The sequence below is a fragment of the Pleurodeles waltl genome, chromosome 10 (genome assembly GCF_031143425.1).
Source record: "Pleurodeles waltl isolate 20211129_DDA chromosome 10, aPleWal1.hap1.20221129, whole genome shotgun sequence".
Classification (NCBI taxonomy): domain Eukaryota; kingdom Metazoa; phylum Chordata; class Amphibia; order Caudata; family Salamandridae; genus Pleurodeles; species Pleurodeles waltl.
In genome coordinates, this window is record NC_090449.1 from 1,019,680,714 (window position 1) to 1,019,696,261 (window position 15,548).

General features: G+C 41.0%; 1 protein-coding gene across 1 annotated transcript in view; it reads left to right on the plus strand.

Moving 5' to 3' along the window:
- The window catches only part of LOC138262145 (collagen alpha-4(VI) chain-like), a 343,879-nt gene that overhangs the window by 200,572 nt on the left and 127,759 nt on the right, over positions 1–15,548 (plus strand). The window contains exons 17-24 of the mRNA XM_069211929.1: positions 1,843–1,914; positions 2,449–2,475; positions 5,742–5,786; positions 5,894–5,947; positions 10,226–10,288; positions 14,337–14,402; positions 15,124–15,177; positions 15,300–15,335. Coding sequence (XP_069068030.1) covers positions 1,843–1,914; positions 2,449–2,475; positions 5,742–5,786; positions 5,894–5,947; positions 10,226–10,288; positions 14,337–14,402; positions 15,124–15,177; positions 15,300–15,335 — 417 coding nt within the window. The remainder of the gene's footprint in view (positions 1–1,842; positions 1,915–2,448; positions 2,476–5,741; positions 5,787–5,893; positions 5,948–10,225; positions 10,289–14,336; positions 14,403–15,123; positions 15,178–15,299; positions 15,336–15,548) is intronic.

Consider the following 15,548-nt stretch of genomic DNA (forward strand, 5'->3'; position numbering starts at 1 on the left):
CACCACTTGCTCACAGATCTATTCTTATCAAGGGCTGGAGAGTTTTTCGGGTGTAGCAGTGGATAGGTAACACATCCATATTTAACAAGAGGTAGGGATAAATGAGTTCTCTCCATGGGGAAAAATATTTTCTATGTAGAGACTGAAAAAAGGCTGAATGTCCTAGTACACAATTGAAGCAGATTAAAAATGTGCAGTGGGCTGCAGCAATCTCTTCAGGTTCGACTTGAATCTGGAACTGCATTTGCACCAGGATTTGGTGGCCTCATCAGGTTCCTATTCTTCTGGAGGGAATTCAAGACCCCACTCTTCCCTTAATACATCATCACGTGTAACTCTGGATAATGGACTACACCCAATAATCCACCTTGCCCCACATGCCTCCCCTACTTCAGTGTTGTCTTACTCATTTTTGGTGCCCCTGGTAACAAATATTTTGGGGGCCCATGTTCAGAACAATTTTGAATTGTTTTAGCCATTTTCTGATAATTCAAGCCTGCATTATGCCGAACAACTTTTGCCAAGAAAAAACATTAGGATGACATTGGTCAAAGAGAGTCAGAGGTAGAGGTAGGCTGAGGGGCGAAAGCTAGATGTACAGATATAAACAGAGGTGGGACCGAGAGTAAGTTTACTTTTCTGTGAGCACTTGGAAGGTAAAGGGCCTTGACAATTGCCACTTTTCCCATGCCTTCAAACATCTCTGCCCTCCTTTATCTCTCTCCTCTGCCTATGGTGATTTTGCTTATGGAAAACATTGAAAAACACTGCTGCAAGAGATGTACTTTCTGAGTTACTGATTCCTGAAGCCCAGGTTGGAAAGTTCAAAACATGTTCCTATAAGCTAATTCATGCAACTGGGAGAAATGTCCAACTTGTATGAGATTCCTATATTATCCACGAGCATTCAAGTAAATTTACAAGAGTAGTAAATTTTCTTGGCATTACAAACAGTGTAGGATACATTCCTCATATGAACATTTGCGTATCTGATCACCTGGAGCACTGGAAGGAAAGTTGATTGGATATGACTCACAAATGTTGGCCACTATCAGAAGCTTGTTGATTCCAACTCAGAAATTATCTTGCATGACACAATGCAGCAATACACAGTCTTGGAAACTGTATTCTGTATTTGTCCAATATCTGACTAATGAATTTGAAAGTAACCCACAGGTTCTTCTTAATTAGAATGAACAGAACACTAGGTTGACTACTAAATGAATTAAGTACATAGGGGGTTATTACAACTTTGGAGGAGGTGTTAATCCGTCCCAAAAGTGACGGTAAAGTGACGGATATACCACCAGCCGTATTACGAGTTCCATAGGATATAATGGACTCGTAATACGGCTGGTGGTATATCCGTCACTTTACCGTCACTTTTGGGACGGATTAACACCTCCTCCAAAGTTGTAATAACCCCCATAGTGTTTTTTTTCTATGCAAGTATCTTATTTTTCTCTATAATTAATTTAATTCTATAATGGTATGTTTGTTTTTCTATTGTAACTTTATAATAAAATATAATTAATAAAAAAAATTGAATTTATATTGTTTTAGAACTCTTAACCATAGTACCATCCTCTTTAACATCCATGACTTTATTAGAAATAGGTAAAATAGGATGCCAGGATTTTGTATTGTTAGTTGAAACTGACTCTCAATCGCAATGCTCAAATACGTTTTTCAAGTCCATTCATCATTAATTTTGTACACACAGTAGAAGTTATAATGAAAGTTAAATCTCATTATTGGAACTACAGTTGTATATCAAATGGGTTTATTGACCATATACTTGATTGCATACTGTATTAGTAATTTTCGTCTTTTATTATGTAGGGCGAGAGAGGGCAACGTGGCCTCAATGGAACGCGGGGTGAAGATGGATGTGCTGGTGTCAGAGGTCAAAAGGCAAGTAATTTTTAATTGCACAGAGTATGTTATTTGCACTGTGTTGACCATATAATTCTCTTGAAAAACTCTCATTTGCAGTTGAGTCTGATGCCTTCTGGGTATAGATATGGCTAAAAACAGTCGCAAAAATGAATACCGGAATGTGCCACCTTACTATAGATATGTAGTGCCTGTGTTACTTACTAACAGTGTTCTTGGTGTGATCCTAATCATTCACACATAGTTTTGTTCCTGTTGGTCATTTTGTAGGTAATTTTGACTTCAGAAGTAGGCATGTTCAATCTGAACTAAGTACTCATTTTTGAGTTCCGGTGGTTCATTGCATGCCATGAAAGCTACTCTAGGGCAATGGTGTTAAGGCAAATCAGAAATTATTTGACTCCTGGGAAATCTCAAATCTGTATATGTCCTGAGAAAATTGCTGGTGTCTTCATATAGAGCTATCCCACAATGCCTTGTTAGAAATGACTTCTATGTTATTGTGTACTTTGAATAAAATGTACAATAACAATATCTTTTTTTTTCTTGTAGGGAGTTCGAGGTTTCAGAGGAGAACTGGTAATGACTTGTTTTAGTGCAATATTTGAATTATCTTGATTTCTACTTTTCATCTCTTTGTCAGCCTTCTAACCATTGTATTTCTATATATAAGTTTGAGGAATCACCCTGTCACTACATCAGTGTTGAAGAGCTCCAAATGAATATAAAGTGTCCCTTGGTCTTCTAATATTTTGTTAACATTTTCTCCTCTATGAGGAATCATAAGAGAACTAGCCTAAAAACTAAAAACACAAAAATGCGAGAATCCCTGAAACGTTTACAAGAAGGTTGACCCAAAACTGAGAGATGGGACAATGCATGTATCACGAATTGTTATCCTGCCTTAAACCTCTGAGTGGATTTATATAAATAGACCCAGTAATGACAGTACTTAATTTGTTGGTTTAAAGCTGTTGATCTTAGTTTAGTTCTGGTTTCATACCACTGGACATTTGGAGCAGCATTCCACTGCATTTAGGTTGACTCTGGCATTATGACTGCTCCTGTCAATAAGTGGGAGTTATAGCCCCTATTGTAGTGACTGAGAAGGGCTTCTTGTGTATTGGAAGTCCAGTCTGCCAAATGGATTCACAGGAGAGGTAGTTTGTCTGTATTTTGCATTCCGTGGAATCTAATGCAATGCTCTGAAGCCAATAGCAGCTCTGGGCAAACTTCCCCTGTGGGGTGCTGCATACTAGATCCTAGAACTACACAGAAAAACATCCAGTTACTAACTTGAGACACAACAACATGCTAACAACACAAGGTATGCACAATAACATAAGAAAGAAATGTATCCTAATTGTTTCAGGGAGGTGCATTGAGCCAGGTATTTGTGTAGGACCCTGCTGACTGTCAGTTAAAGCCTCCAAGCTGACTCTCACCCAAAAAACGATTAATTTAAAGATCTGTAGAATAATCCTTCGGGCATCACAAGAAACACCAAAATCATTGCAATGGGACAACATCAGCAGGGGCACATTTTACATTGCATGGCACACTACTCTTTCTTTTTAATGGGGCCCAAACAGGAAGTGCATAGATCTGTAAGTGTCTCTGCGGCACACATGCATAGTGCTCCCTTCAATGTTCTGCACAAGACCACAGAGTATTCACTGATTTACTATTCATCCTATTTTGGGGCACAGACAATCATCCAGTCCTTTTTCCTGTGTAAACCAAATCTGTTCTTGAAAGGGCCCCAGCACGCTGTAACACCTACAGTGCCTGTGGTTCCCAAATGCGGCTCAGTAATTCATGGTCACACATCTAAGACCTAACTTCCCGGTCACTGTTCTTCTCTTGGCACCTGGTCACCTGCATCATCATATCCAAGGATCAGTCTGTCACTTCTCCAATCCAAACACATAGGGTGTTAAATACTCTTTATATAGGATGCCTGTGCTGCATTCCCCACAGGGTAAATCCAGTACCTCCAGTCTGCGGATACTGAACAAGCATCACATATTGTCTGTGGTCATACACAGGTGTCACAAGACACACCCACTTCTGGTGAGGTACCGCTCCTGTCATTGTCTACTGAACCTCAAGGCAGGGGGCTCTACAGCTATAGAGCAAGAGCACATACCTTTCTCTCCATTCCCCATCCATCATTCTAATACTTGGATGTTTGTGTCTAAGTGTGAATTTAGTGATCCTGCCAATGCCTTTCTTCACAATTATCAAGTCGGAGAGCTTGAAACCCCAGATCATGGTGACAGTAGGGCACTGCAGCACTGAAATTAATCAGTAGTTACAGGAGCTATTGGGTTGCCAGTGGTAAAGTGGATCATACTCAGAGGTACTGCTATGATAAGGTGTGGGTACCTCTCATGGTTACCATGGCTCGCTACTACTGGTTGGCTGGAGGCTGCTGGGGCTGTCATTCTTGGACTATAGAATGGCAACAATACAGGCAGCGCTCTGCAGAATGATTGCCTGAAGCGCCCTGAGTCTCTCTGATTGAGTCTCACACCACAGAGCACAGCCTAATTCTCGTCCAGTGTAAGTGATCCTATTGTCTTTAATTGAATTGAACGCTTGACAAACCATGTTTTCAGTTAGACAGGTTTATTGCGTGATTCACAGTCCTCCAGTATCACGCACCTCCGCTGACGGCACTTGTGACTCCTGATCAATTTACAAACAAAAAAAATGTTTTTATTGAAGGTGGGTCTACTCACCTTCTACAGCCCACTCACAGGAGACCTCTATCAAAGACAATCATGACTTGGTGCTTGGACGTCTGCCAATTTTTGGCATTTTAGAAGAAGTCACATTTTGTCATTCTTGCAGCGAAGCAGCCTCATTAAACAAGCAATGACACTGTCAATATGTCTCCCTTACTAATGTACAGAGAGCACTGCTCTCTGTTTATGCCAATGCCAGAGCAACAATGTTACAAGCTTAAAATGCAATGAAAGCATTGCCTTCTCTACTTTAAGGATGGAAGCCATCTTTCGCACTAACGAGCGGCATAGAGGGCTGGAGAGAAGGGCCGGGGACAAGGATGGGGACATTAAAGTGTAGAGTCTGAATGAGCTCCGGAAAAAGACACTCACTGTGGTGGAGGGATCAAATTAAATAAAACATAAAGTAGCTCCATTTTGTCAGCAGTGGAAGGCTACAACACAGCATCCAATCACAAATGTGGTGAAAGAGCAGTGCTACAGGGAGGGAAAACACAGTACAAACACATAAGCAACAAATTAGAAGCACAGGGTTGTAAATTGAAGACACAGCCATACAACAGTGAAAGAGAAAGTGGCTGGCAAAACATATAATACAATGATGCTGGAAACAGGTAACAAAAGACACCTAAAAAATGCTAGCTTTCACGGTGTCTTCCAATTGCTGGAATGCTTGGCATCTTCCAATAGTACCTAATAGGACTGGTTGATTGCTTCCAGAAATTTAAATTGTTAGGGAATGGCCCATTAGCAGAGCTGTTTTTTTGTTTATATTGTGTATTAAATGAAAAATATGCTTTAATTCTTCGTCGTGTCCCTAATTTCTTTGCTCCACTAATCTGTTTCTTCTGCTGTTACATCCGTTCATATGTTTGTATTGAATTGTGAGAGAATAGGGGTCAGAGAGCAATCTTTTAGCTCAATTCCCTTCACTGAATATATGGTGGAGAAAATGCCACAGTAGATTCTCCTGCAGATCTAGAGCTTTCTCCACAAATCAGTAGAGTTTCTATCACCACCTAAATCTAAACCAGGCTCACATCCATCCTCAACCCATACAGAAATAATAATTTGTGTTTTTTCACGTTCCTACAGGGCGAAGATGGTCAAAATGGCATTGATGGAGTGACTGGAGAGCAGGTACTTAATTTAATTTCAAAAATACATTCTTATTTGATGCATAGTGTGTAGCATTTCCTTTTTCCAGGATGTTAATGCTAAAGCTTATTTGTCTGTTCTGCGTGCAGGGTGACCGCGGATCTCCAGGCGCTTCCGGAGAGCCAGGCAGCACAGGAAATCAGGTGAGACATGTTGACTGTTAAGAATGCAACTCAGTGTGATTTCAGTAATATGTATGGGAGTGCAATGATCTGCAAAGCAATTGGATGGGAATATGATGATCTGTATATCAATAGAGTGGGGCTGCAATGATTTTCCCAGAATTGGTTTACCAATGAAAGTCCAGCAAAGCATCTTTAAACTAAGTAAATTGAAATCAAGATGTGTCTGTCCCAGTACGAGTCAGCTGCAGTAGTTTTTCTGATACTTTGTCTACTTAACAAAACCTATATTTTCAAAGCATAGGTTCATCCAAGCCTTAGATCTCTTTGCTCTGAAATAACACATGTTTAGTCTTACCCAACTCAATGGTACCCATATTATTAACATTGGTAGGATGAAAGGCTGAGTGCACCCACTAGGATTCAAACCTGTGAACATGAAGTCACACAAAGATCCCTGGAGTGAATGCTTCAACACACTGACCTGAACATTATAACCCTGTAGAAGTCCCTTGGCTAGCACTATTTAACACAATGTGAGGCCCCCTTAGTACAAATTATACTTATGTCAGTACAATAAATCAAAAAATCAAAAATCAAGTGAGTGATATTGTGACACAAGTAGGTCAAATTCAAGTGAGTTAAATTCGAAGGAATGCAGTCCAAAGTTTCACATAAATCATTTCACAGTCCATTCTAATCCAGAGATTTATTAGAAATGTCTTCTACTTTACAGCATCATCCATGGAAGAACACTTCGAAGTGTTGATTTTTGATTTTTTGATTTATTGTACTGACATAAGTATAATTTGTACTAAGGGGGCCTCACATTGTGTTAAATATTGTTGTTGGTTTTTTTCGAAACCTCGGAGGGATGGGTGTTTTCCCTTGTGGTGGCAACCCCTGAAGATACATTTGGCGAAGTGTTTTCCTGAGCGCCATCAATCCCCTGTTATTACACCCTCTTCTTTATTTCCCTTGGCTAGCACATTGCTATTAGAGCATGCTTTCTTTTTATGTTACATGTTATGGTGATTAGGATGTCTATGATGGGTGGTAAATGCGCAGAATCAACTTCAAGCTTATAATTTTTAGAAAAATCAATGATAGAATAAAAAGAAACTAGAACCAACACATGAGATAATTAAATGTGAGGTAGAAAACACAAGGTTTGAAGAGTAAGGGGGTCATTCCGACCCCGGCGGGTGGCGGGTGCCGCCCGCCGGGCGGAAACCGCCCAAACACCGCCCGCGGTCAAATGACCGCGGGGACCATTCTAACTTTCCCGCTGGGCCGGTGGGCGATCTTCAAAAGATCACCCGCCGGCCCAGCCGGAAAGCCCCAGCAAAGATGAAGCCGGCTCCGACGACAGGGGCCCCACGACACCCGTTCCCGCCAGCCTCTTCCTGGCGGTGTAAACCGCCAGGAACAGGCTGGCGGGAAGGGGGTCGGAGCCATGGAGGATTCCTTTGGCCAGGGGAAATCCGGCGGGAAACCGCCAGTTTCCCTTTTCTGACCGCGGCTTTACCACCGCGGTCAGAATTGGCCAGGAAGCACCGCCAGCCTGTTGGCAGTGCTTCCGTGGTCGTTGGCCCTGGCGGTCAATGACCGCCAGGGTCAGAATGACCCCCTAAGTGTGGTCTACCACCTTACAGCAGTCAGTCACAGACAGTATCTGTCAATATTTATGTATCACCTCACAATTGGAAGAAGGTTGGCCCCAAGCGACAATCAACCTCACACTTTGCTGCTTGGAGCAAATCTTTTTTCAGTTGCTGATTGAATGGAGTGAAGCCAAACTTATCGATGGGAAGGTATTTAACCACCACCTACTGCCCCTTCATGTTCTAACCAATTTTTGGTTGGCATAAAATAGAAAGCTTTAAAAAAAAACTTGAAATTTTGTGAACACCGAAAAATCGACAAGAGTTTGACTGGACTCAAAGTTATCAAACTGTTTCCCATCCCAGAGATTTACTTCTGACAGGGACAGGGATAAATACCCTTTAAGGTTGGGAATAGAAGGGTGAAACCCCACAATTTCCTCCTTGTAATGAAAAAATATATTTTAAAAAGTACAGTTGCATAAAGGCAATTGTACACAATGTACAATTACACCAGCAAATTGTCTCCACAGAGTCAGGAGCAATAATTCACAAAAGCTTTCCTCGATTAGCAACAGAAATTTGCTGCTGGCCCAACTTTTCAGCCATGCTCCAGGTAGGCTTTGTAAGTTAGGGAAAATGTTGTAAACATACACCCAGGTGAAGGCATGACTTTGCAGATCTATTTTAACTGAGTTTAGTGCCTCATCACTGAGGGATCATTGCCTCAGATTAAACTCTGTAGACCGCAGTCAGCACAGGATATTGCAAACAGATTGCCATGACAGCAGACAGAAACCCTACAGAAAGCATCATTTCACATAGCAATGTGTTCTTAGGCCATGTACTCATGAGAGAATAGAAACAGACAGTACACGTGGACCCAGGTGTCCGGGACTGTGGAACACAAACAACATTTTCCAAATATCCACATGACATATGTGGTAAGTGGATCCTGCTGGAGCTGTCAGGAAGTGACTGGAACATTAGGGCCTTAAATGAAATAGAAAACAGACCTTCTGCCTGAGTCACTCCATACTCCTGAAACTCATTAACATAGTCATGTGTTATCCTGAAATTATGGCTTGGTTTAGACTCTGTGGTCCTACAATGGACACCAGTTACCTACTTTCGTTACTTCATCTACTCTTAGTCACCTTGCATATAGTTGTATTTTAACATTATTGGCAAAACTAAGACTTTTTTGTTTTTTGTATTTCAATAACTGTAATATAGAAAGCTTTGTCTGCTGTATGAGATAATTTCCTCCAAATTACATTTTACTGTAAATGTTCTCAATAAAAACACTTTTTGCAAACAGGAATTTACTCTGATCTGTAGCTTTTGCAAGAAGCTCTGATTTATAGGTTTTGCAAGAAGCTAAGTATATTGAAAGGCATTTTCACTTAACTATATGTTGAATTAGGTGGCGTGAGGGCAGCTGCATAATGCTGGCCGATCTTTATCCTGATAGCCCTTTTATCACCCTGCAAGAGGCACAGACAACCTTTAACCTCGGCCAGGGGCATTTCCTACAATATGGCAAAATGGCCGCCACAGCACTTCAATTATGGCCTACATTCCCTGATGCCCCGGAGCCCACCCACACTATGGTCACTCTCTTGGCTCTGGCAGGTGGACTCCAACTCATTACACAACTATATTGTGCGCTCCGTTCCAAGAAACAGCTTCAACCACTGCGGGTTGAAGACCTTTGGCAACAGTATAGTGCAAAACAGATTACACTCTGAGACTGAACTAAAATACACGAGGGGGTCCGTAAGACTGGCACCTGCGCTAGATTTAAACAAATTCAGTATAGTGTTATTCATATGACCTACCTTTCGCCACAGTGCCTCCACCACATTTACTCCCCTTGCCACGGGTCCTGTCCTAAGTGTAGGGTGGAGGAGCAAATTTTATTCATATGGTATGAGCCTGCCCGAAAGTGAGTTTTGGGTCAAAATGATAGGTCTCTTAAAGGTAGCGCTAGGATGGGACATTCCGCTATCCATTAAGATCTGCTTGCTGGGAATCTTACCTGACAACCCCAATATAAAAACTCACTAGATGATGTACAATGCTTGGTCTTATAGTAGCCAAGAGGCGTATTGCCATACACTGGCTGAGCCCTCATTCTCTGACTGAGATGTAATGGAGGGAAGATTTATGGAGTGGGCTGGAGCTGAGGAGTTACACTGGAGGAGGACTGGAACAGAAGCTAAAGCCCAAGAGGTTTTGCTAGCTTGGGGGTCATGACTCATACACTACTAAATATTACCACCCAAAACCAAGATGTCACAACACAGCCAACACCTGGCAGAGGTTAACCTCAAGGTGATCCACATCCCACCGTAGGCCACAGTGTACACTGGTAATGGGATACATTGACTAGTAACAGGCATCCCCCTCCCATGTTTTTTGTCACTCTTTCATTCAGATTTTGAAGGCTTGGAGAAGGACCATGCGATAAAGTGGAGTATGTAGTGTTTTTGCCTTGCTACTTTGAGTTTAAATTGTGTTTAGTTCTCATTGCGGAATTGCGTACCTGATATTTAAGATTGAATGCATAATTGTTTGAACCTGTTGCATCATATGTATCACAATGACAATTGCCAATAAAGAAAAAAAACTATATCTTGAATGTCAATCCTACTGATTATAATAATCATTACATTGTAATTTTTCTTTTAAGGGCCGGAAGGGACCCCGTGGATATCCTGGAGAGCGCGGAGAACCTGGACTGAGGGGAGATACTGTACGCTCTATGACAAGATTCAATTAATAGATTTAGGTTCCTTTTTAGGCATAGGTGCAAATAATAAGCAGGAACACACTCAGTACAAATAACATTTACACTGGTCTGTGGGTGTTTAAAGGGATTTATAGAAGGGGAATTGGCTCGCCTGTTTTGCATATTATTGCCATTTATATACCTGTTTGCACTACACTGGATGTGTAGTTGCAGGAGAGCACTTGTCTGTCAGTTCAAAGTAGTTCCTAATTGCTCCTAAATGTTGCTTGTGCTAAAACTGGAGCAAATATCCTTTCCACTATGTTTACTAACCCAGCTGGGGCCTAAATGACCCTGTCAATCTCATACAGGGTGATTCTGCTTCTTGTTTCACAAGGGCATCTGTAGGTCAACAGCGCAGCATCCTCCCACTTGTTTGAATGTGAAAGTCATGGGGATATGTGCCCGAAGATCATATATTGATAGAAAACCATGTCAAGGATTACCACTGTTAATTAGGGTATCATTTACCGAAACACTAAAGGCGTGGGAAATGCTGCTTCTTGTGAAAACGTACATCAAATAAAAATCTATAGTTTTAATATGCTTCTCAAATGTTTGCAGTAAATTCTATCAAATTTTCTGAACACAATACCACCACACAAAATTTGCAGTATTCTCCAAACAGCGTCCATTACAGGAAATGTTTCTGCAAGAAGATTTGATACAAATTTCAAAACAACTTCCAGTGAAACGTTCCTGGACATTAGAGCAGATTTCCTGAAGATTCCCTCGAAATATTCATAGCGTGGACAACTCTACCCTGAAAATACAATGCACTTTCCACATAAATTCCTGTTAATTTTTCACAGAATTCCTGGAATTTCTGCATGCTTTTTGTAGAAATTTCCACAGAATGAAGCTCCACTTTAAAAGAATATCCCATGTTATTTTCCAGGGAAACGTCTGGTGAACTCAATTAAATTCAACATTCTTCAGAAATATTCTCAGAATGGAAAATGCTTTTTCCCAATTTGTTGGATTCCGTGGACATTTCTAGTGACATTTTAAGAAAAAATGTGGCTTACATTCTGCTGAAATATCTGAAGAAAGCATATTTTTAGAAACTCCGCTGAAGATTTCGTGGCAAGGTCCACAGGAATTCCCATGCAATATTTATAAAATTCTGACCTCTAGACACAAAGGTCAAAGGGGTTTCACTGCTCTGGGTATATCCAGGGATTGCAGGCTTTCTGTCACTTTCCCAAAAAAGAGTGAACGGTGTCAGAAAAGTAGACAACTCAGTAATATAAATAAATTATAATAATAAAACCTGCATTTTATTTAGCACTTCATACAGCACTGCCGCTTTTACTATGTACATTTAGTGACCATTTAGTGACCTCAAAATGATGAAAGGCTGACTCGGTCTTGCAAGCTTTGCAACTTGTGATCTACAGATCACTACATACTTCCACTGCAACTGCTCGATCCGCTTATCTGTCCTGCCAACCCATACTTCTAAGGCCTTCTCATTCTGACATTCTCAATTAAGCACCACACAGAAATGTTAACACTTAAAATAAAAGCCACCTTGTGGTTTGCCTTTTAAATCTGCATCTGGCTCTTCCCTTGGTGTCTATGATCCACACAGCTGCTCGATGTCCAATTCTAGCCCACCCGTATAGAAAGAAACAATAAAGTGATGGAAGGATGCTCAACCCCTGCTGCTCTATACAAGCTACATTCCAATCCATCGTTTTTTGCCCTCTGTGCCACTGTAGACATAGACAAGCCATATTCAAATAAGCCTTGGTTCTGTTCAGAGAGGAAGAGTCCAGCACAAACTACTAGTCCAAGTCCCATCCAGAAAGAAACACAAGCACCCCAGGACTCGTTTCAACCTACTTAGGTCTCTTCAGTAAGGGATAACTATGGCACAGTGAGCCTGCGGCCCACGTCTGGGCACAGTGATGGACTGGGATGCACCATGAGTAAATACTAGTGGCTAAGATTAATCCAAGCATTCCACCTATCACTTTTTTGTTTTCCTTTGTGTGCATGTGTATAGTCTTCCCTACTTGTTTAGCCTCTGTCTCTGTCATGTGGCTGTCCTTTCCCAGATGTCCTGTATTTGTAAATTTTCATTTTCCATGAGTGTCCGATGTCCTTTGCACCACCTTTGAGTGCACTGCCCCTACACCGTGGCATTCAAAATCTCCATCTCTGGATTCCTGAGGTGTCTAATTTTCACATCTCGCTCTTCTAAGGGTTAACTTTGTGCATCTCCTCATCCAGGTATACATTGTCTGTATGCCCCCCTACTTGTGGTGGCAGATGGCTTCACTGTATTTTCTCTAGGAGGGTAAATGATATTAACATATCCCTCATCTCCTTCTTTCCCAAGTCAGCATCTACTTCATTAGGTATCCAATCAACTCTCATATTCTTCCTGCTTCCTGTTCAATGATTTGTTGTGCTCACAACCTGCCTTCTTTATTTTTATTTGCAATGTCGACATCTTCCTATTGTCCAGGTATCCAAAATTCATATGTTCCATTTACCTAGGTGTGTGGTATCTAAGTTTCTTGTCCCCTAGCTACTTGATGTTTCCATCTCCCTATCCTTGCATTTAGTATCTACCTCCTCCCTAGGCATACATTGGCTATATCATCCCCTTTTTTAGCCATCCCTATACCCACATTTCCTTCTTCACAGGAACTCCATTTCCACAGCACTCCTCTGTCTTCATCCCCTTTTCCTGTGGTGCTTATTGTCGATATATCCTCCTGTAAGTACGTGGGGCCTGCTTCCCTATTTTTTTCATGAAGTGAAATATGCATCTGCCCCACCCTTAACTTCCCAATGTCCATTTCTCTCATCTCTGTTTGTCAGATGACCCTAATGTTCCCCTTTCCTATGGGCCCAATGATCACCTCACACACTCAGACAGTCACATGCTTCTCTTCCGTAGTGGTATGATGGTTTCCTATGTAAGTGTTTCCTGTGTCCTCTTGGTGTGTATGACGTAATTCGATACCATTCCAAAGCTCACAATGTCCACATCTCCTAGTTTTCTAGTAGGTTAATAGCTGCCATTATTTTCTCTAGAAATGCAGTGTCTTCATATGTGGCCCTGCTACATGGTACTCTTAATTATTATTCTGTTCTCAGTCCTTGCTGACAAACCTGCTCCTTTTCGGACTCCTTGGGTTGTGAATTTGACCATTTATGGGCATTCTCAATGCGACCCTGTCCATCCCTTCTGGACAAGGCCCCTGCAACGTTTCTAGCATCTCCCTTGTGTTCCCCTCTCATTAGGACTCTAAACGGATTGCTTTGTTGCTGAAAACCTAATCGATGTGTTATCTTAGCAGTTGAGAAACTAAAAGTTGTAAGTGTTGCCACCAACGAAATGTCACCCAAAATTTGATCAGCAATTTGTGTTCAGTATTTTCATTTCTGCCAATGCCAGGGATGCAATATTCACTAGTCTCTCTTCGCTCATGGTCCCATGTTCCAGTATCCCCCTTTTCTAGGTGCCTGATGTCCATGTCTCCTCTCTGTTCAAAATCTTCTCTGGCTTCCCAAATTTCACATTGCTCCTGGCACCCCCACATTACACTTTCTTTAGGGTTCTTCATACTAATGAAATCTAGTTAAGTGTCCAAACTCTTAAGACATAAACACATGAAGGTCAATAAATAGATCAGGGAATGAAGAAAGGAAAGAAGGATGGTTGGGTGGGAATTCAAGTTAGTGAATGGATGGTCGTTAATAGTATGATGCCTCTTTAGATGTTTATTAGTAAATAAAGCTATTTTCCTAAGGGGATTTTTATTCTCTGGCACTCATTATCAGGTATTAGTTTGCAGTATTTTAACATCTGTGGATAACAACCTTTAGTTCAACAGTAAAATGCATGCCTCTTTATTACAATGCTTGTTTATTGTCTTAGCACATAATGTCAAGTTGTCTTTTTTGTAGCATTTGCTTACAATCTACCTAATTCATTTATGCTGCTGTGGTGTTGCTTTTCTCATGGACAAACCTACTGACTGTTTCTATTTAGGGAGATCCTGGGATCAACAATGATATTGAAGGACCAAAGGGACAGAAAGGAAACTCTGGACGACCGGTAAATGGAATTAACTCATATATCAAATGTTTAGTGAAACAGTGAGTCTGGCTATAAGAAAATTACAATGTGCAAATCTTTTATATTCAATCATTTACTCCACCAGCACTGACAATTACTGCTTTGTACCTTAATTAAATGTACTGGGAAAGTAGCGATATCACCGCCAGTTGGTAGCAGTGCAAATGTTTAAGTACCCATTTTATCTAGTGAGAAAATGCTGCTCTTATCTAATTCCATTCCACAGTTACACTTCTATAATTAGGTTGGTGCCATCTACAGAGAGTTTTAACCATTGTCTCTGCAGTTATGGGCCTGAGCTGAAGGTGAGGGTGTGTAATAAAAGCAACAGGCAATTAATATCATAAAACGCTGAACAGCAGGTTGCCTGTAAGATTATTAACAGCGGCCCTGTAATTTCACCCAACACAGGCAAATTACACATTGACTCACTTTAGTTTCTTCACACCCCTGCCAGTGTAGTTGGAGTCAACAATGTAAGCTGATCTAATCTTTGCATTCCATAAATAGTATTTTGCTGTAAGAACTACAAAATGGATGGTACAAAGAATGTAAGCCAAATTACATATGAATTGCAGGATATGGGGTGTATAGCCAATTTCGTAGTTTTGATAAAGAATATTTGTCAGAAATGCAACAATATGATGTCCCATTACAGTGTTTCTTAAAAGTGACTTGCCTCTCTCTCTTCCTTTCCCAGGGGGAAGCTGGCCGTGACGGCATACGCGGAGAGACTGGAGACAAAGGCCCAGATGTAAAAATCAATACAATTCTAATAATTATTCTTTCAATATTGATTGCTATTGCCTGTACCATACACTTTTGAACATCATTGGGTAATTCAAATCTGAATATTTTGTGTGTTTCTAATTCTAGGGTCCTCGAGGCCGAAGAGGTCCCCCAGGACTCAAGGTGAGTGACTTCCACAAATTGAACTTCAGATACTTCAGAAGAGAATTGTAGTAACCTGCCTAGATACCTCTTGCTCTTAGAGCAGTTATACTGCAAACTCTGATCCCGACATAGCAGAGATGACCCATTAAAGCACTCCTTTTGCTGATAGCATGAATTGGCTGCTAGTGTTATGGTTCAAGGATCACAATACAGTTATATGTCTAAGCAGTT